The sequence below is a fragment of the Folsomia candida genome, unplaced genomic scaffold (assembly GCF_002217175.1).
Source record: "Folsomia candida strain VU population unplaced genomic scaffold, ASM221717v1 Fcan01_Sc005, whole genome shotgun sequence".
In the NCBI taxonomy this organism is placed as follows: Eukaryota; Metazoa; Arthropoda; class Collembola; order Entomobryomorpha; family Isotomidae; genus Folsomia; species Folsomia candida.
This window is the reverse complement of record NW_019091197.1, coordinates 6,794,224-6,820,772: the sequence shown is the minus strand read 5'-3', so window position 1 is coordinate 6,820,772 and position 26,549 is coordinate 6,794,224. Positions and strand designations below refer to the sequence as shown.

General features: G+C 36.0%; 4 protein-coding genes and 1 long non-coding RNA gene across 7 annotated transcripts; 2 read left to right on the top strand and 3 right to left on the bottom strand.

Annotated features, from left to right (window-relative positions):
* Positions 1-861: 861 nt before the first annotated feature.
* On the top strand, positions 862-4,297 carry LOC118435575. The gene has a single exon (XM_035851847.1). The coding sequence runs from the start codon at positions 968-970 to the stop codon at positions 2,852-2,854; it is 1,887 nt and encodes a 628-aa protein (XP_035707740.1). The 5' UTR covers positions 862-967; the 3' UTR covers positions 2,855-4,297.
* A 915-nt stretch (positions 4,298-5,212) lies between these two features.
* LOC110849693 lies at positions 5,213-8,356 on the bottom strand. Of its 3 annotated transcripts, none has more exons than XM_035851848.1 (6): positions 8,156-8,356; positions 7,884-8,061; positions 7,357-7,553; positions 6,807-7,114; positions 6,202-6,506; positions 5,213-5,850 (listed from the first exon to the last, which is right to left on the bottom strand). In XM_035851848.1, exons 3-6 carry the CDS (start codon positions 7,478-7,480, stop codon positions 5,538-5,540), a joined length of 1,050 nt encoding a protein of 349 aa, XP_035707741.1. In that variant the 5' UTR covers positions 7,481-7,553; positions 7,884-8,061; positions 8,156-8,356; the 3' UTR covers positions 5,213-5,537. The 3 variants fall into 3 exon arrangements, with proteins under 3 accessions (XP_035707741.1, XP_021952821.1, XP_021952820.1); XM_022097129.2 differs by having other exon boundaries at positions 7,888-8,061; XM_022097128.2 differs by having other exon boundaries at positions 7,357-8,061.
* Positions 8,357-9,181: 825 nt separating this feature from the next.
* Positions 9,182-12,189, bottom strand: LOC118435638. The gene is made up of 5 exons (XM_035851974.1): positions 12,044-12,189; positions 11,894-11,960; positions 11,455-11,578; positions 11,278-11,383; positions 9,182-11,173 (listed from the first exon to the last, which is right to left on the bottom strand). The coding sequence occupies exons 1-5, from the start codon at positions 12,174-12,176 to the stop codon at positions 10,632-10,634; spliced, it is 972 nt and encodes a 323-aa protein (XP_035707867.1). The 5' UTR covers positions 12,177-12,189; the 3' UTR covers positions 9,182-10,631.
* Positions 12,190-13,835: 1,646 nt separating this feature from the next.
* Positions 13,836-14,725, top strand: LOC118435878. Its single transcript, XR_004835047.1, has 3 exons — positions 13,836-13,992; positions 14,063-14,432; positions 14,495-14,725. It is a non-coding gene; the product is annotated as an uncharacterized LOC118435878 (long non-coding RNA).
* Positions 14,726-14,893: 168 nt separating this feature from the next.
* Positions 14,894-15,799, bottom strand: LOC110850466 (putative nuclease HARBI1). Its single transcript, XM_022097900.1, has one exon. It carries the CDS (start codon positions 15,797-15,799, stop codon positions 14,894-14,896), a length of 906 nt encoding a protein of 301 aa, XP_021953592.1.
* Between the last annotated feature and the right edge of the window lie 10,750 nt (positions 15,800-26,549).

Here is a 26,549-nt window from a genome sequence, read left to right as displayed (position 1 = left end):
ACTGCAAATATTTAGAGATTGGTCAACATGATCGTATTCGCAAGTTTATTCACGACAATTTTATCAAGCCCCACTGAATCTAGACATGATTGGAAACAAACGATCGAATCTGGATCCACAAGGCGTTCTTTAAAAGGTGAAAACAATTATTTGCATGTACTTGTAAGTCTGAATGTGCACAAAATTACAGATTACATAACCACGATTAGAGACATGTAACTTGAGTTTAATTCAGTTAATTATTTAGTCAACCATTGCTAAATTAGATGCGGATGGCTTGATTATTTCCATACATATTTATTTACATTTCAGCTTTGGGGATGACAAGATTAAACTTTCACAGTCGCCCATCTCCACCAAAAATTTGGTAAGAAGAACGAAATCAATTTATAATATGCAGGCAAATTTTCCCCAGTTTGATAGCGACCCAGACTCCATAAATACTCGAATATATAGAAATATGCATAAGCCTTGTAATTTTCAGTGTCCACGTTTTCGCTGTTAAAGATGAATACAAATAAGTATGTATGTGCATATATTTATATATTACATCTAATACAATTGTTTAGTTTTATATCGTCATAGTTTTCAATATGCACATATTTTCGCACGTTGACTAAAATGATGTGTCTAAAATTGTGCAGAAACTATTACATTAAGGATAAAATAAATTGTAATTTTATCCATGTTATAAATTGCAACGGGGTTTAGATTTGCTCAATGTGTTTCGCACAGATCTGTATGTATTACTTGGTGCATACAGATCTGTGCGATGACATAATTCTTGCTTGTAAATATTTAGATAAGATTGTACAAATAATTGAGTGGTTATCTATCAGTCCTGCCACGTAAGCTTGGACCCAACCCAATTGCAAATTCACATAATTCCCCATATGGAGTGAAGCACACACCCAAATTACTCGACTATATTTTGTGTCACAAATTTAACCGTTTCTTTGCATAAAAAATGGCTGCTTCCTCACCTCCGCCGTCAACTTTGACATATCAAACCTGCCTCGGCCATGGTGCATTTGGCATAGTTTTGAAAGCCGTCGACCAATCACTTATTGCTTCCGCGGTGAAGTTCATATTTCCATCCAGCGAGGACCAAGAGTCGAAGGAGCTGACTCAAATTTCTCGTGAATGTAAACTTTCCTCAGAACTGAAACCCCACCCAAACATTGTGCAGGTTTGGGACGTCACGGAACGTAAATTCTCGCTTTCCGAAATCCAAGTTATATTAAGCGATTCGGTTTTAAAAAACGAAGAACAAAGAAAATTAAAAAGCTACTACGTCGATAAAGCAAAGCGGAAAAATAATATATTCGGAGTTCGAATTCAAATGGAATTATGTGGGGAAAATTTAAGGACATGGCTAAACCTTCCACATGCTGTTAATGGTCCTACTCACAGAAAATATCAAGATGCCATAATACAAAATCTCACTTCCGGATTGGAACATTTGCACGACAACAAAATTATCCATCGTGACTTAAAGCCGGAGAATGTAATGTTCTGCAATGCGGGATTCGAACTTCCCGTAAAAATCGGTGATTTTGGTCTTTCCCGAAACATCCTTACCGCAGAGCGTACTGCTTTAACAAGTCAGGTCGGAACGAGAGACTACATGGCGCCAGAGGCCTTCACGAAGAAATACGACTTTCGGGCTGATTTATATTCCTTGGGGCTCATCATCTGGGAGGTCACTGAGCTGATTCCGTTTGTTAAAAGGAGACGCTTATTCGACCGCCTTGTCAACGGCAATGAAGAAAATTTGATTCAATCTAATGCAGACATTGCGCAACTAATTTCTCGTTTAACGAAACGACGGGTAGAAGACAGGCTGAAAAATATGGACGAAGTAACCAACCTCATGAAGAAGTGGAAGGCACCGGAGATTGGATTTTATCAATGTGAATTAAGCACAATTTCAAGAGTTAGTCCTGAAGGAAGTCAAGTTTTAGTTGCCAAAATTAGCTCGGAGCTACACACCTGTTTATTACAAGCAACAAGTGGAATGACAATCAAGCTGTTGGATAACGAATACGTGGGAAAATTTGTTCTTGATAAAGATAATATTACGCTAATTGGAGAAGGAGTAGCCGTATTTTTTAAGCGCGGTTTGGAATCGGGAACTTGTCTTTTTGTGTCGGGAAACCACAATAAAATTTCCAACATAAAGTTCTCCACAGCAAGTAGCGTACGAGTGTACCATTTAGACCTTACTGGAGATCAAAACTGTGTGAAAGGTGTAGAATTTACGGGTGGATACTGTGGCATTGGAATTTGTGGGAGGAAAAACATATTACAAAACATATATTGTGCGAAGTGTGATTATCCAATTAGTGTCGTAGGATCCTACAATATTATTGACGGAGCGGAGTTGTACTCCATTGCGGGGATTAGTATGTACGTTGCTAACAATTCGGAGGCAAACATGATTCAGAATATTACTGGGATAAATATGACACGTGGAATTGATTGCTGTGGGAAGAATAACAACTTTCATAAAATTCATTTCACGAGCAAAGACAATTACAAACACGAAGTAGGCGTATTGCTTAGAACTGATGGGAATTCTAACCACATAAAAAATCTAACTTGCATTAATTATTCCGGACAATATTTCGACCTAGAAATTCAATCGGACCGATCCACCGTCATGGGTTGCACGTGCAGAAAAATCTGTGTGTGGGGCGTAGATGTTACAGTTACTAATGTGGATTGTGATGAACTGGTCGTAGGAAAAGAAGCTGCTAACGCCACCTTGCGGAATTGTCAGGCTAAACTGCTATCATTATGGACATCCGTGGTACAGATTGAGTGTCGATTTAAGAAAACAGTAACGAAATGATTGATTCTTACGTTTAACATACTTACAATCATCTTCACAATAATTATCCATGTCAACTTGTGAATTACTATGGTGTATAAAAGAATAATAGACCCTCGGACGAAGTTTTGAGTTTTCTTCCCATACGCGAAATGTAAACTCCTAATCCCTCGCTGTGTTAAATTATGGCTTAGTGAAAAATTGTAAACTCAAAATTTTGGTTCGTCGCGCCAATCTCAGGGGGTTGCTCAACACCCAGCAAAGTACATATTTTCTGAATCTACTTTTTGGTATCTATCGAACGGCGTAACAAGATTTTTATAATTTTCATTGATAACAATTTTGTAGCCACTTCTTAAAAAATTTGGCCAGGTTTCTGTTATTCTTTAATCAACCACAGCTACTAACAAATTATTTTATGGAATGAAATCGTTAATTTACAAAATAAAGTATGCCGGGGAAAACAAAGTCAATGTAGGTTTGAAAACGAAAAAAAAATCTGGGTAATTTTATTAATAGTAAGATTTTACATTTTGTTCACCGTGATGGTCCTAAACTTTGATACTCTTATTGTCAGGTTTATTGTCAATTGAGTGGAAACATGGCTGAACATATGTACTCAAGTAGTATGATACTTCCCGATATTTTAAGGTTATGATTCTTAATGTGTAACTCCTTTGTAGTCCGTTTTTCGATATACATACATTTGTAATTTAGTAATTTTTAATAATGCGAACTATGTGGTACACTACATTGCTAATGCTAATAAACTTAATTTTAACATGAAATATGTATGTACCTTGACCCCAGCGTACTGACAAGATGACTGTACCATTAAACAAAAAAATTAAAAACATATATTTAGACAATGAAGCTATAAATGAACAGCTGGGCGAGCGAAAGTGTTGGAACCGAATTTTTTGGGACAGGTCTACAATCTCATTGTGAATGAAAATTAATTAAAAAGGAATGAATGCATAAGATCGAGCAAAGATAAACTAGAATAAATTTTAACATGGACAGAAATGTCACTGATTGTATGCACTATTTATATATGTACATACATATGTCTAATATACACATTTTAGGTTTAACATAATTATCAACATGTTTTTTGCCTTCTTGATTAAATAAATAGATAAATACATCAATACATATTTCCAGTTTTTTTAGTTCGAATATGTTCATAATGTATTGTAAATGTGTACATAAATACATACATCAATGGATATATGTATCCATTGATGGTTGAGGATTTATGCCAAAATCGGCTCCCAAATTTCAAAAAATTGCTAATAGAAAAGTTAAGCTAATAGAAAAGAAAAGACACAAGATTGCTGCCGAAAAAATTTTTCGTACAAAAAATGATACAATTAGATATCCATAGAACCTACTTTGCTGGAGATGAATCCTTCCTACAAGGTTTGATTGATTCGGCGGACAATTTGAAAGGTTTGAAAATCATGGGAATTTTTTACCCGGGTTTGACGAAATGTGCAAAAACGTTAAGAACTTTTAAATTGGTGTCCACAATACCGAATGATGATGACGTGAGAAGGGACAACAGGTAAGTAAAGAGGCTTCATTAGCAAAATTTAATCTAGAGAGTAAGGCGTTTACTCGGTCTCAAGTCTGGTGATGTTGCCGCCAGTCATGTGCCAATTTACCTACGGTCTGTACGCAAATTAGCTCCCACTTTCCCTCGCGCGCGGTTTGTGTCTAGTAAGCGACTGTATAAAAAGTGCAGTTTTGAGATTTCGCCCCATAAGCGCAATGTTATAACTTTTTAAAATACAACTTTTCAGAAAATCACTGTGGGCGTACAAAAAATCACACAGAGGTGTATGACATGTCTAAATGTTCGGAATTACGTCTTCTTTCGATATAAAAATAAAACCACCAAATAACAAAATTCTTTCTGGTAGTTGAAAATGAAAAGTGAGCTATTTTTGAAAAAGTTGTGACCTTTGACCTTTTTTAAACATTTCGAAAATGGGACCGGCATTCCTCCTAACTCTTTCTATTCTACTAACCTGCAAAATTTCAAATGTCTATGTCCACCAAATTGGAAGATAAGGCAAAAATTTTGTGGTGTGCAGACTTATGCTGCCTACTCTATGCATGTGAACAAAATACACGCATATTTAAATTATAAGTGGTTTCCACAGATGGCTAAAAGTTATGTAATGCATAATACATTTTTGCGATTCGGATTCAGGATATTCTTGTGACGAGATACGCAAATAAAAAATTTGGCAGCTATTATCAACGTATTCTGTAAAATTTCCACAAAATCTATCTACTCAAGTACTTTTTGACCTGTGAGGAATATTTATGTCACGATGAAATAATCAAGAATCCATTCCACCACATTGAAAATATTTTTTAAAGAGTTTATTTCACACACCATTCGTAACCCTAAATACGACATGATTCGAAATAATAAGGGTTCCAACCAAGGCGATGTACTGTTTTTATACTTCTGATAAGAATTACACCAGATGATCCGAAGTGATCCAAAAATTTAAATGTTTCAAAGCTAAATAATGCGGGATTATATTTCAAGCTGTTTATCAACTGGATAAATTCCCAGATTCCTAAATTTTAAAAAACCCAAATGCTTTGTCACCTCTCATCACCCGACGTATGTAATTCTTACCATAACTAAATACATAAAAAAACCTGCACGTCGCCTTAGTTTTAACTAGTCGTTCCCAAAAACACGGACACGGTACGATGCACAAGCTATCTTGTTTGCAAATATCTGCCACATGTCTGTATTTCCATTGGTTGGCATGGATTTCAAACAATCTGAACAGAAGGAACATGTTGCCTCGATCCACATCAATACATCGCCTTGATTATCCCAATCGACGCCTGCTTCATTTACAATTCTCGTTATTAGAACATTTCCATGGCGCAAGGTGTAGGCAACTTTCATGTTCGTATAGTCATTCACAAAAATGACGCAGCCGAAACGGATGCTAAGATGGTCGTCAATATGTCCATAGTTCAAACTGCAATTATACATATGGTTGATTAAAAGTTTTAAAATTTGACATGATTTTTTTCACACTGCGAATTAAAAAAATTAAATCCCCCAAAAAATGTTACATATAAACTCAAAAGACTATTTCAAAACTATGCTTGTTTCTAAATAGTTGATCTATCAAACTGTCTGAGTGGAACATGGTTTCAGTTCGCATTGTTGGTAATATTTAAATATGAAGCTTGCAAATCGTCCCCAGTCGGACATAAACCTTTACAAATCCGGTAATAATGTTTTACCAGGGCAGAGTGTGTATTTATGCATGTATACGTTTACTACTCTACTGCATAAGCTGATATTTTGAGAATATTAGATTTACATGCGAATTGAAGTTTTACGAATGAACGTAACATCCTGGAGTGTCGCAACGGTTCCATTTTCATGATTTATTTCCGTTACGTTTACTTGGTAAGAAAACTGCAGGGCGGTTTCTTGCATCACGACCGGAGTTATGATTGGGTGTACGATTTCACTTAGAAAACTCATCGCTGCCTTAGCAATGATGAAATTGGAGTTTTTAGCCAACCCAACGATCTTGTTGGCCACGATGAACGGTTGGGCGGTATTATATAACTGGCCGTTGGCAAGAACAGCATGGTAGAGTTCTTGGTATCCCCAAAGTTTCTGAAAACAAAATCCATATAATTTTTAATGTGGGAAGATCACAGTAACCATTTTTTGAAACATTTTTTGTCCGATGTGACAGGAAGTTTGTGGGTAGAAGATTGCAACCTCTCAAAATGTACTTTTAACGACAAATACGTACGCAAAATACATACATAGATATGTAACTCGAATTATTTTTTCTAGATCAAAAACACTTTAAATCGTTAGAAATTAAAAATATAAAGCAATTGGCTCGTCGATTTTGGCTGGCTAAAAAATTAATCCCGAAATGAGATTGAATTTGTCAATTTTACTCACAATATCGTTCTCAAGTAGGGAAAGAAAATCCAAAAGATTGAAGATATGATTGACATCTTTCAAGATTTCGCAGTAGCTTAACGTCACAATGGTGGATATGACAGTTGGGGCGTTTCCCTTCTTAAAGACGTCATTTTCGTAACGGGGCACGGGTCCGGAAATAATTTTTGCCACAATGTCCACAATTTGTACCTCCTTAAGGCGACTTTCTATATCCGCGATAGTCAATTTTAAGGAAAAAAGGCTGACACACACCGTGCTTACGGAGGCGATTAGCCCATCGATTTCCGGTTGGAGTTCGTCAGTCGCTAGAATTATATAAAGCTACAATTTGAAATTTTCAAACTAGGTCTCAAAAAATGTACTCAATTTCCGCTACCAAATTGTCAACTAGTTTTGTAAAATTTCTGTAAAAAAAAGAGTCGAATTTTCTAGGATTTGAAAATTAAATACCAAAAACATCTTAAAATGTGGTATCAAGAGACAGGATGCTTTTTCTGATAAAAATAAGTTCTGGCAATTGTTGGTACCAACTTTTACAAATCTTTACCATTTTTCGCCACGTTGTCAAGGGTTGTGTATAATTGAGCCAATTTTTTCTGCACGAGCGAAATCACGGCTCGCAATTCGTCGAGGTTACTGGCTGGGTGGAGAGAAGCGATTTGTCCTTCCATGTCAGCCAGGATATGATTCACTTCGTCAATCTGCTTCTGTATATGACCATGCGGATCGAAAGCCTGGAGAGATCTGTGAAAATATTTAAATTTCATTTTAAATCCAGCTTTAAAAGAACAATTTAACAGTTGTCAAGTTGAAGACCGAAGTACTTAAACATGTAAGAAAACGTCATTTTTTTTTACCAAAAATGAGCCAACGCAGGCAAACAAATCATATCCTTACATTTGAAATTTGCTAAAATTTGTAAAATAAAAATTGTGAAATTGTATTCAAAAATTAAAATAATTCCATAAACTTTTACAAAATAAAAAGACGCTCTTGCTTTGTGCTTCGAAACTTTTAGCCTCAGAAATTTTTGGAAAATTTTAGCCAACTAATTTTTTTTCTGTAAAACGTTACCCACAATTCTCAATGCAACCTAATCATTCCTAATTTCATGGTCCGTAATCCAGCAGAAATCTTGAGAACAGCATGATTCATCTTTTCATCAAAGTTATCACAATATGTTGAATTATCTGGAAATTCTTGTCGACAAATGGTCCATATTATTGGTCCCGATGCAGATGTTGGATTCGTCCTGCAAAAAATTACCAAAGTTGCATTATTCACAAAAAATGCAAAAATTTCATAATTCCAAATAATTTACTTTATAATTTAAAACTATATTTTACCCGATCAAAATATTAACACCACTTTCTTGCATGGCCATCCACGAAAAGATTCCCGTGACGACAGCGTTCGCGTAGAAACTTATCACACCTCGCAACATTTCATGCACCAATGACTAATAAATTTTATCTTTTTCAAAAGAAATACGAGTTGCGATTTAACAGAATTTGTGCTACTAACCGACTCCAGCAAAGTGAGTCGAATCAAGTCTATTTTATTCCCAATTTTTACCTAACTCAGCATTTCTCTCAGCATGGATATGAACTTGACAAATTGAAGGAATAAGAGTGAACTTCATTTTACGTACATGAGTTGAATAAATAGCTTTCTTTATGTCAGCATTTTTAGCGGAATGAGTGATGGAATCATACAATTAAGAAATGAATGAATTCTGTATGTTAAGTAAGTTTTATACATGAAGGCGAGAGATAAACTGGAGATTGATGACTACATAAATCTTCTTGCCATGCATGAACGTACTGCTGCATGAGGGTAATACATACATATGTACACACGAGTATGTGCACATTTAGATAATAAATAGGTATATACACATACAAATAATGACTGGATGAAGATCGAGCATATTTATTTATTCACGAAAACATGTTATTTAATTTGCGTGATTAATTTATCCGAATGACATAAATTATCAAGTTAAGCAGTGGTGTCTTATTGCATTCATACATACCTGAATTTGCACATATCAGTGCAACAAATGTCATTCATACATAATTAAGGAATAATACTTGGGCAAAAGATATGTATAAATCGCTCAGTACTTTTTGTGAGATTGCATTCCCTCATATTAAATAAATGGCGTGATGCTTGTTCAGCGATATTTTGTTAAAACTTTACACTGCAAAGACACAGAAGTCTTGATTTAAAGTGACAAGGGAAATATTTCATACTAATTTTGCAACAAATTATTATGTATATTTGGGTCATCAAGTTTGATTAAAAAATGATTTGAAATTCGATTATGATTCCATAATCAACATCCACTTCAAAACTTTGATGTGTATAATTATGTAAATGTGTAGAAAGCTGACTAAGTTTAAAAAATATATTTATTGGAAGCCTTCCTACTAAACGCGAGTATAAATAAAACAAATGCAATGTCAAAGGTTCAATGTAAGCTTGATTATTAAAAAACAAAGTAAATATCCATGAAACGCACAGATGAATTATTACAAATAGAAACGTGATGGCTGAGAATAGGTTTTTTTGTACGTTTTGAGCATAGGTAAAAGGAGAAACATTTTTCGAAATGATGTCCACTAATGAAAGCACTTTCTCGGACTCACCCACGTATGTATGTGTGTATGTATATGTGTACTCTTAGAATAAAGTACGATAATAATTACCCATTCTCCATCTGCACCACTTTCACCGATACATTTATCGATTACACCACTCCAAAGTTAAGTGGAAGAATAATAAAATACCCAATTCCTTTCTTGCTCAAAACTGGTAACCTATTATGTACATAACTGGTCGGACTAAATATGTATAGGAATTTAAAACCGTTTCGGCAAGATGTGTAGTGTTTATCAGTCGGAAAATACTGCAGGCAATCAAATGCAATTTGAAACGAGAAATAATTACAATTATGAGACCGTACGGCTCCTAAGTCCTCGATTCTCTTAATTTTTGCGAAAATTTATCTAGGAATGTATTAATTACTGTAGAATATTTATTTTCAAGCCATATTTTCCAGCACTTGCATAAATACCGATATTTACGAATTATGAACTTCTTATGCGTAATACATATTTGTGAACTTTTTTTTCGTTTTTTCAATAGAAGCATGGGAAATTAAAAAAATCAAAATCAAGTAAAGAGTCAAAACCATTCATCAAAATTTGTTCGGATTTCTTTAATTGTAAAGATTTAGAATAAAAATTAATACATATTAAATATTACGTCATGATATTAGCGGCAGGTTTTTAGCCAAGAAATTACTTGGCTACAAATTACTTGGTTTACAAAACTGGTCCTTTTAATATGTACATAATTGAGAAACATTGAATACATAAATATTTCCAGTAATTATTTTTAAGCATAAAACCCATTTTATCTGCATTTGTCCATTCCACTTACCTAATTATAAAATTCGCAAAAACTTAATTCTTTAATGCAACATACGAATGTCGGACATATTGCACCATCAAACCATCAGAATTATTTAAACGTTATTCACTTGAAATCTGTCTTTTTAAATTTTGTTCTCGCTAACCTTAAATTCAAGCAAGGGTTGTTTAATAATATACGTTATTACTTGGTTAATTAATTTAGTTAGTTAATTAGTACGTAAGTTAATCTTATCAATGTACTTTGTAAACTCGAGAAAATATTACTAGTTGTTTTATTTGATTCATACAGGTGCGAAGCGTATGCTTGTAAATCCTGAATCTTGTAATCGCTAGTTTTAGTAATTGAGTATAATAAATGCTTCAATTCAATTCAAAAACCAATTTACAAATAAATTCTATCCGCCAATTTCTTCTGTCTTCGTGACCGCCGCACGCAAAGTGCTATCATCGAGATTAAAATCACAACAAAAAATCCAATCACACAATAGTCGCCCATCGTCATCTCCCTATTTTCTACCACGTCGCACGCCAAGTTGCACGTATGTCCAGTGTGGCGGCCTCCTCCTACCGGGGTGAAAATGGGAATGAAGCTACGCCCCATACCGCCCCGATTTATGAGCCCTACTCGATGCACAGATCCAGTCGACTGTCCACCCGGAAGTAATATTTTTCTAAAAGAAGATGACGATCTCGAACTGGACGAGGAGGATCGACCTCGACTTGATGAACGTCCCCCACCACGACCACCACCACCTCCCTTCATCGCCATGACGACGGGTTCATCCTCCCCCCAAATCAGACTTATTCTGTCCTCACTTTTTTCAAGATCAATCACATTAGTCACGATAACTTCGAACTTGGCGCGACAAAGGGCAAGAAGTGCACATGTGTCGACAGTTGACACATTGTGGGCTACAAAATCGTCTAAAAATTCAAAAGTATTAATTAAGAACCAAATGGACGGACAGAACATTGTCATAAAGCAGTACTAACGACATAATTTTTAATAAACCATATATTTCACGTGCCTATTAGGATCGGGTCCAGATTTCGAATCAGTTGGACACACTTTTCCACATCCTCCAATTTCCCGTGGAGTTTGCATGCGTGCTTGAGCAAGGAAATCTTGTCAGTCTGCATAAGTAGGGTCAATTGGTCACTTTGATACATAAATATGTACACAATATTAGCGATACACAACCTACTTCATTTTCTTGTCTCGTATTAATCTCGTCCTGACACATTTGGCATTTGTCCATCGTCGGAATGATGACATCGTTCCATTTGCAATGTATGCAGTACGGGACCGTTTGGCAGGCTTCGGCTTGGCTGCAAATGGCAAAATTCACATCAATGAATGATTATAATTTTTTGGACAAAATCATTATTAAAATAACCCATTAAAATTACAAAATATTTAATATCGCAACTTCAAATCGCAAATTATGTAATCCTACCATTCAAAACTCTAAAAAAAAATCCATGTAAATTCCATCCCGAATTTGTGACGATATTTGCACTCAAGACAACTAAATATGTGTGCTCATGCCCAACAAATTGCAACAAACATGCAGATGAATTTCGAATTTCCGATAGCAACAAATATTTTGTTGGCAAATGTAAACATGTATGTACTTAACTTACCTCAATGATTCGCATAATTCTTCCAACCGTAGCTTGCAAAAATAGCGTGGTCCACTTATTTCATAACCTGCTTAAGAAAAATTGTCCGGATTTATATTTGCAAGATATACAGGACACTTTTTTCACCAAAATTTCAAGAGTATGTGTAACCTTTAAGACAAGAAATGTATCGGTATTTCATACAAAGTACGGTTAAAATCGCAGTCAGACTAATATTAATATTTACTCTGTACTTCCTCCCTGCATCCAGCCTGGTCATTTTAACGGGACACATGGTTCCCATACCAACAGGTTTTAGAAACTGAGGATCAAACAAGTGCAGTGCACGGAGAAAGTAGTGAAAGAAGGAAGAGAAAGTGGTGGTATGTATGTATTTATGAACGTGGGCGAGAAATCGATCCACCATCGGAGTGAGTAAACCCGTCAACGGATTGAACGGCATGCACATCGTCACCAATCGTAAGTTGCACGTAGTCAATTTTAGACTAAACGCAGCAAAACTTTCTCCACACACTTTCAGCTATGCGTGTACAGTATGGTACATACTACACGTTTTTATGTACAACATTTACACCTTGATTAGCAATGCGTATGATCAAGAACTTGTGCACTATTTACAAAATTTTAGTCATTAACTGCCAACGAATCGCTTATATATGTAGCTAAATTATCAATTGTTTGTTCTTAATATGTTGAGCAGGGTTTACGACTGAGTACTATCCATGAATTAAAATAAGCATCAGCCTTAACCAGATAGGAATTTTGTACATAAATGTATGGACTGATTTTGTAATACGTCACCAATCCTACTCGTATATGTGCAACACCGTGTTTACCCGCCCGTATTATGACATACATAATGTACATAGTTATCCAATCAGTCCAGGAAATAAATGTGCACATGCGAAAACTTATGATTGGCAAGGTAGTGTGACCATCCCCATCCAGTTCGGCTGATCACCGACCTGGATGAGGATTGTCCTTGAGAAAAATAATATTCTTAAATATTTAACGAGACGGATTTCTAGCTTGGCCAGCTAAAAATTCACTCAACATTGCGAGATATAGGCAATTGGAGTGGTGAATGTGATAAGAGTGTCGCGTCTCATATCACATTCCTAATTAAATTAAATATCCACTTCCTTTGGAAGTGGAGACCTCATACATATATTGGGATTTTTATCCCAATTCAATCACTTCTTTCTTAGCCTTCAGCTCAAGATTACGTGCCCTAAGCACTTCTCCACATTTTTTTTCAATGTGCCTCCATAGATAATTATTTCACCGTTTCTATAAAAATTTCTAAAATATAAGTTTCTGAAATAAATGCCTTTACAATTCAGTCTAAAAACGGCTCTCCCACACAAAATCGAGTTATTCCACCATAAAAACATGTGAACCGCGAACCTGTTATATCCTAAATACTTGTAAACGTCGATTCAACAACTTCAGGTCTATTGCAGAGGAATTTGTGCATGTCGGCATACACTTACGGTCGTATTCTTAATGACATAAAAATCGCCACTTACACTCAGACTTAGCTGAGTGTGAGTGTGAGTGGCAAATCTCCACTCAGCTCGTTTCGTATTCTTAATGAAAATGAATCTCCACTCAGATTTTGCGAGCTGAGTCGTTGATTTGTGAGCTGAGTTGAGATTTAAATGCGGGATTTTCAATTTCACTCTGCTGGAGAAAGTATTCCGATTCGCATAAATTGCTCACAATAATAATTTTAACAACTTTTAATTATATAATAAATTGGCGCATCAAGCTAAAAACAAATAAAACTTAAAAGTGTCGCAACGAAGTACAACTGAGCCAAGTGACATGTCAAGTTCGGAAGATGAGTCGGATAAAAAGAGCGCAAAATTACCCGCATTTACTACGTTGGAAAAAGAAATTTTGTTGGAAATTCTAAAGAAGCCAGAGGTGAAAGCTGTCGTGGAGAACAAGGCGACAAATGCGGTGTGGACGGCCCAGAAAAACGACGCCTGGGATAAAGTTAGTACTGAGTTCTGTTCGCACATATCTGTAGTGAAACGTTCTGGACCTCAATTGAAAAAGCATGGGAGAACCTGAAAGGTCGTTGTAAAAAGAAGGTTCGTAATTTTTAAAAGTTGTGCAATGTGTTAAGTTATACGGCCCATTAAATTTTGCTGAATTTCCTAGATTTCCAAAAGGAAGAGAGCGAGAACAAAGACCGGAGGAGGCTCCAAAGACAATTCTCTTTCGCCTACCTCTACTAAGGTCGCCGCCATTGTACCAGCACAAATTGTCTCACTTGCCAACAAATATGACGACGACGCTGATTCAGCGGGATCGGGTGTCGAGCTTGGATTTGACGAGTGGTTGCGTCGTACGCTATTTTGTCACAATACATTAATTTGTGTAATTAAATTTGTTTCATATTATTTAGGGCAAAATGCAAAGGAGTCCAACAAGGGAACAATGGCTAACCATGAACAAATTCCGACTGTCGTCCCTTCTGATTGTACCGAGATGAATGAAACATCGTTGGGAGATTCAATTCAGAAAACTAGTGAGTAAATTTCAACACTTTTGCCAGTTTTAAAGTTTTTGTGACCAGTTGTAATTTATCAGTTCAAGAAGTGTGTGATAAGCCCCAGAAGACAAGAATCACAAAACCACAAGATCGAAAGCGCAAACTTCTTGCAGGACACGAAATTATAATTTCAATGGAGGAGTAATTGCAAGCGAAAAAACTGAAATTACTGGATATACAGATTGACAGGGAAGAGCAAAATGTTAAAATGGATGCAGAGTTTCACAAGGCGAGGATGGAGCTAATTCGTATCCAGATTAAAGAATCAAAACAAGACAGTGATATGTAAACATCATTTTCTTTCAAAACAATCTAATTTACTATTCAATTCGATTTTGTTATGTATCAACGAATTATATATATCTCAAAAGATATATAATAAACAAATATATATATCCAATTACAACAAACGTATAACAAATAAATTCTCGTACAATTTATGAAAAATGTGATGTGATAATTCTATTCCTAGCAGCAATTCCTGAAGTTGTCGTTGCAGATTGGTTGGGCAGGTTTCCGTGCACATCGTCTTCGTCATCATCAAATTCCAAATCATCACGGTACAGCAGGGCAATATTATGTAGCACACAGCATGCAACAATTGTGGTCAGCGTCGTTGACAATTTTAGACGCATGTGACGCAGACAATTGAAGCGCTGCTTCAAGACACCAAAGCAGCGTCCGATCGGATTTCTGGTTTTTATTTGACAACTCTGGTATCGCTTTTCCGCTGCAGTTCTTGGCATTGTTAGAGGGGTCATCAGGTACGGGGTGCAACTGTATCCAGAGTCACCGACAAGAATGCCGGGTACTTCGCCTCGCTCCAGTTGTCCGCAAAGTTTTGAATTTTCGAAGATCCGGTTATCGTGACATGAACCGTACCAGCGGGGTACAACATTCGTAATTTTAAGATCGGACGTACACACTGCTTGAACGTTGACGGAGAAACTCCCGTGTCGATCTCGGAAAAGTTCTGCATTTTCTCCACCAACCGATTTGATAGGAACATGAGTGCAGTCAATGGCTAGTTTGGAGACGGTACCTTGTGATAATTTTGCCAAATCGCCGACTTGAATTTGGAAAGTTCCTCCAGCATAAAAACGTAATGCAACAAGTAATTGCAAAATTGGAGGGATTTGCACTCCTCGCTTCAGTGAACTGACAAGTTGATCCTGTATGAGATCAGCAACAAATATAGTGGCATTTTTGCTGAGTCGGCGGGCCTGAAATTGGTGTTCCGAGAGTGATTCCAGTGGATTGGATTTGTCCTTCAATTGCCGGCTCGGGATAACGTTAATATGCTCCAATCGGTCTTCATAATCTTGCAAACGAGAAAGCGACATGTTTTTACCCTGTTGAAAATTTTATGAAATTAATCCAAAAATCCAGAAAAATTTCAGGTATTTATAAATATGATATTAATTAATTTAATTGGTTGAATTTCTTACCTGATGATCCCAGAAAATAGTTTTTGAGGCGTCGTGAATATTTTCCGCATATATAAAATAATTACGTGAAATTTTGTGAAGTCAAACGTCGAAAGTGGACCCCAAAGATAGCTCGGTGCGTAACTAGCGAAATTGAGTGAGACTTTGAAAAATTCGTTGAGTGGAGAAATAAAAAAGTCATTAGGAATATGAAATGTGAAAATTTTCTGAGCTCCACTCATTTCCATGACCCAAAGGTCACTCACCTTTTCTCAAAGTCTCCACTCACGTGAGTGGAGATTATTTTCATTAAGAATATGAAATGCACTGAGCCTAAATGGCCACTCACACTTAGGGTGAAAAAATGTCATTAAGAATATGGCCGTTAATCTAATAATTGAGATTATTATGAGAATGAGGAAAAATAGAACTATTTGGTTATGCATACTTATATTTTTATGGGCTTAGTTTCACATAGACGAAATAAGTACATACATTATAAAACTAAAGATATCGTACATATTATGAAAACTTCATAATGAAATTATATAATCCACGAAAAATTAGGCACGACGCAGACCATAATTTAATTAATTACAATTTTATATGAAAGCCCCGAAATACGTATGCAAAATCTGCTGGGTTCCTAGCCCACCAGATTGCCGAATTATTTATATGAACCTTCCAAACCACAAGTTTAGTACTGTAGAAACAACGCAAAAACCAACTTCATGATGGCAACCCCCGGAATGTGGGGACTTTTAAACCTATTTATCAAACTGTACGGTGATAAGTTATATCTACTTCCTTTCAAAGTTTCCATTTCTAACAAGCAATTCCTCCTTGTTCCCAACCTATCAAAATCAAGACGATATTTAACCATATTCTGTGCCATTTGTACTTTCTGTCATACCCTGTTCTGTTTCGCTGTTTTGTGTAAACCCTTCTTCGTAAAGGACAAACATGAGGATCATTCTCTTCCAGGGATATCTCAAACCCTTAAAATTGTCCGCATCTATGGACAAATACTTGGCGCTTTATACCCTTCCGCATTTCTAGCTATGAATTATGTCCTGGCGTTTACACCAATAATTGCGCAAGTGATTCTTTGTAGCATTGCAGATTTCCAAGAGGAAACTAAAGGTAACCAGATATGACAACTATAAAGAGTGGGCCTAAGAAATTGAGACACGCTCCAATCAGCACCGTGCATGTTCAATGTAATTTTTCATTCAAATTTCACCCATTTACATTGATAATAGCCAACTGTCATTCATTTTCATTCATTTTCAATCTCATTTTTCCAATCTCATTAACTCTCATTCACGTTCCTCAGTAACTCATTTTCATTCACATTCACTCATTTTCATTCACAACCATACATAGTCATTCGCTTTAATTTAGTTCGGCATGCATACATATGTAGATGCATGTGATTTAAGCGCAGTACTGCAAGGGCAGTATATAGTGTCTCGTTGTTCGAGTGAATTGAGTGAGAATGAGAAGTGAGGTGAAATGAGATTTCTCATTCACTCAAATTCATTCACGTATATCAAGGAACGTTTCACTCATTTTCATTAATGTGAGAGTGGCTGAATGTTATTTCATTCATTCTCATTCACTTTAACTCAAACTCATTTTCATTCATTCTCATTCCTTCTCATATGCACAATTAGGAGTGAGAGTGAACATGTATGATCAGCACATTTATATTGATAACCTTTTTGGTAGTTGATCCATTTTCCTCAATTACAATTTTTTGAACTCGGACAATGTTAGCCTAATCACAAAATTTCAAAAAAGTGGAAATAACTTCGGGTTTCCGTCTTACAAAATTTGATGGAGTTATTTCCCAACCAAATCAATTAAATTATTTACGCTAACCGGGGATCTACGAGATAATAATAAAAGTTGACCGACATAAGTTCCGTAGTTTTGAAGTTATTAGATTTTGAAATTCGCATGCAACTGTGTCTCAGTTTCTTTAAGCCAACTCTTTACATAAATACTCAATTTTGTATTCATATGCATACATATCAATTAAACTGTACCAACTTTCAGAACTCAGCGCACCCAAGCTTCGTCATCCCAACTATTTCTTCGTCGAACTAGGAATGAAATTAATGCTTCCATTCTGTTTCTTCGTATCCATCCCATTTGCCCTAACTGCCGTTTACTTACAACTTGACCCACTTTTTGTTCTATCACAACACACGCAAAATATAATTTTACTGTTTTTACTAAGGTGCTTGATACTCGTCATAGTTGCTGTGGAAGCTACAAAAGCTACCAATGCTTTCTTCATCATTGGTCTTATGGTGGTCTGTGCGACAAATGATATTTTAAGAGATCTCACTGAATGTAAAGTTCGCTTCAATTTGGACCTGAGATTCCAGGAGAGTCACCTCTACATAAAACTGTTTCTCTGGAATAAGTACACGAATCAAAATTTCTGCACGTTTTCTGTCCCACCATTAATATTTTTTGGTTTTTCCGTCGTTGTTTTGTCATACTATGGTACAATCAGAATGTTTGGCAAGGCTAGTTTCCTAGTTTACCTTATAATTCCAAGTTTGGGGATATTATCAACTTTATTCGTTATAATGTTGATCCCACATGGAACTAGGGTTTTGGAGTTATCAGAAATCTTCATTTTGAGTCGAATCAATGCGACAGAGGTATCGAAATTTGAGCGAAAAATGTGGAAATCTCGAAGACCTTTAGGCACCCAGGTGGATTCTTTTGGACATGCGGGAAAATCTTTGAAAATATTAGCGTTTAAGTATATTGCTGAAAGTACGATTAATTTACTGCTCACATTCTAGTATACTTAAGGCTATGTGAATATGTATGTATTTGCTAGGGTGTGCGAGGGCAAAACGGAAGGACAGGTCGCTTTTTGCATGAGTTGTATAAATAATTACTTAAATTTGACTTGTTGCTGGATTGATCGCTTTTTCTCTAATTCAGTAGGTGGACTCATTGATCGAAAAGAAGCTCACGGGCTTATAAACTGAACAATATTACCAGGAAAAGATGCAGAAGGAATAGAAAAGATAACTATTTAGAGTGATCAAATATGCCAGTTAATGCTACAAGTAACTAGTTAAGTTGTCCACCTAAATGTCTTGTTGGATAGCTCCGTTGTTTTCATTAATGACAAATATTGCTATTTTAACCCTTTGAAGCGGAAGGACATGTAATGCCATTGTATTAACGTGAATCTCTGAATATCATATAATGAATGAATAGAATTGAAATCTAAATGATAGCTTCTAAAATAACATATTGTTTCGATTTTATTACATGCATGAAAATGGACCAGTGATTGAATTGTGTAGCTTATACTTATACAAGTGAATAAATTTAGGTGTGTATTTATTAGCCTTTATCCATGCACGCTAGAGATCCTTTCTACAACAGAGGTACAACAGGACCGAATATTTTTTGCGATGATTTTGCGATTTGGCCACATAGCTATTTTTAACTGTTTAATGTGGATATGTAAAACTATGAAGGCTCCTTAATTGAGGAATTTGTGTCCAAGAACAGAATTTCTACCGTGAAAAATATAACATAAAATTGACCTGTAAGCCCATAAATGTGCAAGCCAACCTTAACGTCTCCTTCCTTCGGCTCTACTTAAAAAGAAACAAATAATTCCTTACTCTATTTCGAATCGAGGCCATCATGAATAACTGACATTTACCGGATATGTACAAAAAATATGATGCGCATCTAATTCTTAATGGATCTGCTATTCTACAAATACATATATATTTTCATAAGAATACAATTCAATATTTCCGTTGTGGCATTTGAATTCCAAATCTAGCTAATAAATAATTCAAAAATGTCGCGAATACATATCAAGTTTACTCTTTTTGCAATTCTACATACAGTGCTCCAAGAAACCATAAAGCCGGCCTTGCATTTTGCAAAAAACCACTATACTGTAAATATTCCCAATTTTTTTTATATAATATTATACATTATGGTAACACGAGATTATATGCAAAAATTTATTATTCTCTTTTAAGTATCAGCTGAGTTTTCGAAAGAAATGTAAAAACATGGGTCAAAAACTTGCCAAGAAACCATAAAGCCACTTCCGAAAAAATGCAAAACATTAAAAATACTTGCAAATTCCATGAGAAATCAACATTTATTATAATTCTTAGTACTTTGTGAGTCCACCACGACAAAAAATGACATCAGCTATTTTTCTTGGCATTGAACCGACAAGTTTTGTAAATAATCTTGCTCTACCTCGGACCAAGCCTCGAGAATACATTTTTTAAGATCACGTATATTTTTAAATTGTTTGCCATTAGCATATACTTTACGTGCGAGCACCTCCAAACGTTTCCAATCGGATTTAGGGCAGGGGAATGTGGTGGCCAGTCAAAAATATTCATTTTTTGATCCTTGAACCACGTCTTCATGAGGGTTGGAGTGTGTATGGCGGCATTATCTTGCATAAAAGTATATGTTGAACCACCAGTTCTTCACCAAACTGGAATTAGATGAGTTTCCAACATGTTTTTGTAATGTACTGCCGTGCTGTTTGGAGAAACAAAGCCAATTTCCGATATGCCTTTGGACGAGAAAGCAGCCCAAATCATGACATTTCCGGTTCGTCTTTAGCGATGAGAAAAAATTTAATTTGGACGGACCTGATGGGTTTCGACATTACTGGAATGATCTGCGTAAGGAAGAACATATTTTTTCCAAGCGACACTCTGGGACTGGAACTGTCATGATTTGGGCTGCTTTCTCGTCCAAAGGCATATCGGAAATTGGCTTTGTTTCTCCAAACAGCACGGCAGTACATTACAAAAACATGTTGGAAACTCATCTAATTCCAGTTTGGTGAAGAACTGGTGGTTCAACATATACTTTTATGCAAGATAATGCCGCCATACACACTCCAACCCTCATGAAGACGTGGTTCAAGGATCAAAAAATGAATATTTTTGACTGGCCACCACATTCCCCTGCCCTAAATCCGATTGGAAACGTTTGGAGGTGCTCGCACGTAAAGTATATGCTAATGGCAAACAATTTAAAAATATACGTGATCTTAAAAAATGTATTCTCGAGGCTTGGTCCGAGGTAGAGCAAGATTATTTACAAAACTTGTCGGTTCAATGCCAAGAAAAATAGCTGATGTCATTTTTTGTCGTGGTGGACTCACAAAGTACTAAGAATTATAATAAATGTTGATTTCTCATGGAATTTGCAAGTATTTTTAATGTTTTGCATTTTTTCGGAAGTGGCTTTATGGTTTCTTGGCAAGTTTTTGACCCATGTTTTTACATTTCTTTCGAAAACTCAGCTGATACTTAAAAGAGAATAATAAATTTTTGCATATAATCTCGTGTTACCATAATATATAATATTATATAAAAAAAATTGGGAATATTTACAGTATAGTGGTTTTTTTTGCAAAATGCAAGGCCGGCTTTATGGTTTCTTGGAGCACTGTATAATGTTAAAGCGGAGATAAAAAGGGTTTTCATGTTGTAAGGCAAGTCAAACCTCTCCACAATTATGGCTTAATTATTAATTGGCTTTCTAAGCCTAATATTCATAAATTCTTATTTTGTGCCCTACTTTTACTGCATAAATCCATAATTCCGATCCTGAATTATTTAGCCACGGTAGAATATACTAGATATATTTTAGATTTCTGCACGTAGAGCGCCACAATGTGCCAGAATAAAAAAGTTGGGAAAAAAATACTAAGCCCCAGGAATGGGATTTAGACAAAATAAGTGAACAAAAATATTGTGGGGTGTGGCTATGAGGATTTGATGGGCGTGGTCGTCGGAAAAAAAATTACCGAATTTAAAAATTCCAACGAGGGGGGCTTATTAGGCATGTTGTTCGGGTAATTCACAAAAATTTTTGGACCTGTGACCTTGACCGTTCCAAAGATATTAGAAGAAAACCAAAAAAAGTGGTCAAAAATCGCCGGATTTGTCATGTTTGAAGGTGTTTTTCTAGAAATGCTTACAATTCGGGCAGGTTTTCTCATCTGATCTTTGAAGTACACTCATAAAACTTCAATTATTGAGAAAAACCGGCTGCCCAAATATCGAGCATTTTTTGAAAATCGCCATCGAAAATTGACAAATGTGCGAAATTTACACGGGTCAAGTCTCACGTAGCCCCATGTATTGGGTACCATTGAAAAGGTGACCGCGAGTGGAGTCCGAATATATATACTTTGTGGGGTCTAGGACCACCCCTTGAGATGTTAGAAGAAGATTTTGAGTTTTCACACTTCAAGTCGCGAGAAACCGTGTAGAACTCGCCAGAATTTAACACAGCAGCAGATTAGGAGTTTACGTTGCCGAGCAAATGACCAAAGTACACCGATTCTCGCGACTTGTAGAGTGAAAACTCAAAATCTTCTTCTAACTCTAACATCTCAAGGGGTGGTCCTAGACCCCACAAAGTATATATATTCGGACTCCACTCGCGGTCACCTTTTCAATGGTACCCAATACATGGGGCTACGTGAGACTTGACCCGTGTAAATTTCGCACATTTGTCAATTTTCGATGGCGATTTTCAAAAAAGGCTCGATATTTGGGCAGCCGGTTTTTCTCAATAATTGAAGTTTTATGAGTGTACTTCGAAGATCAGATGAGAAAACCTGCCCGAATTGTAAGCATTTCTAGAAAACCACCTTCAACCATGACAAATCCGGCGATTTTTGACCACTTTTTTTGGTTTTCTTCTAATATCTTTGGAACGGTCAAGGTCACAGGTCCAAAAATTTTTGTGAATTACCCGAACAACATGCCTAATAAGCCCCCATGGTTGGAATTTTTAAATTCGGTAATTTTTTTTCCGACGACCACGCCCATCAAATCCTCATAGCCACACCCCACAATATTTTTGTTCACTTATTTTGTCTAAACCCCATTCCTGGGGCTTACAATGCGAAGCCGTGAAGTGGTACGCTCGGATTTGAATGGGACCAATTTTAGTTTCTTCATCAGAAAAAATAAGCGTACCCGTATTTTTGCTTTTTCGATAATGGGTGAATTTAAGCGCGTGGCGGGCATTTCAAATATTGTTTCAGCCAAAACACCCGTCATTAAAATGGCTGTAACTTTTTGAATTTTGGCGCGAATTCAAAAAACTAAAAACATGTTTGCTTAGAATTACGTCCTCTAAAATATAAAAATCCATTTTCAAAAATTTTTGAAATTTCGAATTTTTTTCGGGATGTTGCACACTTTGAAGTTCAAAAACCATCTAAAAATTTGAAATTTCAAAAATTTTTGAAACTGGATTTTTATATTTTAGAGGACGCAATTCTAAGCAAACATGTTTTTAGTTTTTTGAATTCGCGCCAAAATTCAAAAAGTTACAGCCATTTTAATGACGGGTGTTTTGGCTGAAACAATATTTGAAATGCCCGCCACGCGCTTAAATTCACCCATTATCGAAAAAGCAAAAATACGGGTCCGCTTATTTTTTCTGATGAAGAAACTAAAACTGGTCCCATTCAAATCCGAGCGTACCACTTCACGGCTTCGCATTGTTAGTAGTACACATAACAACAAAAAGAATGATTTTTTTCCCAACTTTTTTATTCTGGCACAGTGTGGAGCGTGTTCCAAATGTATCTGCGCTCCTAACAACAGTAGTTTTTGCCGACTTGTAAGAACGTACCGATGAAAATTATCAAATTAAAATATTTTTTTCCAAGTACCTTAGTAAGTTGTGTAACCACCCGAGTTAGCCATCATTTGGTCCACCCTCGTTTTGAAACTTACCAGACTTCAGACGGCGTCGTCTTGCAGAAGTGATGTTCTTTTACATTCTAATAGATTCCAAATAAGCAAATCACAATGCATTTCAATTTCTAATTCATCAATATGCATATATAGTTTCAAGTCATGCATATAATAATTTGTGTTGAATTGTTTCTTACGTTTTACTCTAATGCGATTCTAAGTCATCTGATGACATGATGCTAACTCTGCCTAGATACAAAAATTCGTTGGTTAATTATTATTGCGTTGCTGTTTTACAATTTGACTTATTTCATAAATTCGCAATGTGCATGTATGTATGTACACACTAACTTAAATATTATTACACGATGACGACGACACGAGCAGAGGGTGGACAGAACACCAAAACCAAAACAAGTCTTCCTCCTGTTCCTCGTATTCAAAACTCGGTTCTGTAAAATAAAATAAAATCAACTTTGAATCTAGAATTTAAAAAAATAAACTACTTCGTCCTCCTCCTGATTATGTAATATAAATATACATATGTACGCACACATTCACACAATTAAATATCTCGCACAACGGCGACGAGCACAGCATAGCCAGACCAAATTAAAATTTCATAAAAAAACCCATAGTTAAAAAAATAAAAGAAGCATCATAAATACATATCTGAACAGTTTTGCTATAGTTGAACCATGTTTTTCTTCCAAAATTACGAAGAAAATTTGTGTGATGCATGTATTTATGTATTTTGAATGTAAAGCCGAGAGTAGGTTGATGTATGAGGGTGTGATGAATTGGAATGTAATAAATGTTGTGTTGTTGCATGGCATGATTATTGCAAAAAAATTTATCTGTCCCTTGCGTTCCGACTCAACCACTCAACTGCTCGTCCTTTATTTTATAAATTACTCGTCGTACATTTGGTAAAGTCCACACTCAGTTAATACGAAAATTCGTACGTATAATATGCTATCAGAGGTTGTCAATTAATTACTACGGCTGCAACTTCAAACAACTTTCCTCGGATATTAAAGATAAAATCTCATGAGACCGGGATTTTTCGAGGTCTCTCTAATGAATGCTAGATAATAAGGTTGAACACTAGCTCGATGCGTAACTTATTCAATACGTTGCTCATAAGATTGTGTAAAAAGTTAAAAAGTTGTTCCGAGCTTCTAGACCTTAACCAAACCGAAACCTTAACCAAAGTTTGAAACCTTGGTTATCTTGCATTTTGCTTTGTTTCAACACATAATGATTTTGTTTTACACACCGGATATCTTAGCCATTTTGGATAGTAATTCTCTAGAATCACATTTCCCTTTTTTATTCCATCTGTTTTGATAAAACAACAGCAAGATCTATTTTTGTCTCTTCGCTTTACCTCACCTTTTGTGGAACAATATGCCGTGGATTTAGTAATCGGACAAATTAACAAATTTTTTAATCCCTCTGATGCTTCGGACATTAAACCTTTCCTTAATTATTCTTCCTATTTACCCTTGCGCTTATCTTATCTTATTCTTTATGTATCTACTACACCCTATGATTGTCTTATTCACAACTTAACTCTTATTTTATCGACTTAGGGATGACAACTCACTCTACCCTCGTATTAAGACTGCAATAAGCCTTTGGTGCTTGCGCAGCTGACGGTCCTGTGTAACAATGGCAGGATCGTCACCCCACCAATTCATACATACCCTCGTATTATACATGCCCCACAGCAAGGTTTACTTGGGCTTGCTCTTCCCATAGTCTCAATCTGAATATCCAGATTGACCCAGAGCCGGATATTTCTTCCCTTGAATAAGATCTTATGCTTTTTCGTTTCTGCGAATTTGGTTTGAGTAACACATATTCCTCAGTTTGTTCTCCTCCTCCTCCTTCAGTCCTTTATCATAACCCTTATTATGCATGGAATTCTGTCTTTATTTTTCCATAACTACCTATTTGGTAAGATCTTTCCTCAAAATGTTACTTCCATCACAGGTTGAACAATGCTCAGCTTCTTTACAAAATTTTGGTAGTATGCCAAAATTTCTTTAGTATGCCAAAAAATGTTTAGTATGCCAGAATTTTTTTTAAATTCTGATTTCATACTTATTATCACTTTCACCAATACTTTCGTTTTCCGAGAACCGGTACTCAGACGCTTAATTTTTCACGTCTCAATTTCCCATGAATGTGATACATAGTCAGCTTTCGTGGAGCAGCATATCAAAATAGAGTCTCCGTTTCAGTGCAACTACTGTACTGGGGAAGTTGACAAATTAATACACTGTATCAGGAATGGTAATTCCTTCATATAGAAACTAGTATATGTATGCATAGTCACTATAATATAGATATAGCCAATAGTAATATGTATGTAAGTATGTAGAAGAATCGAGAAGCATCGAGCAAGAGAAAGTAAAGTTGAGTTGTGTAGTGAGAGAGAGGAGAGCGAGTCAGTCTACGAGTGGTGGTCGAGGAGAGAGGAAGCAATAAAGACTTGTGTGGAAAGCAACTCCCAGCCTTGTTCACTTCTCATTATTTACGATTAACACCTCCACCATCCTCATCTTATCAGTACCACACCCACTAAGGATGAAACCTGCACCCACATCAGGAAGTGGGACCACGGACCTGGAAACTACGGTTGGGTAAGGCGTGTATCATGTGAGACGAGGTCGATACGGTCCATGTGTAGGTATCAAGTCGTCATCCCCTTTTCCATTACCCGTACCCATAGTCTCATAAGTGGTAAATTTTTAAAAATATAACTGATCATGACTTTTTATTTGAAAATAAATTTACAATTATCAATGCTTGTGCGCTTTGTACACGTAACAAAATTAATTTAGGATAATACTCCAGAAAGAACATGACGCTTTAGCACGAAATCGAATTTCTTTAAAACA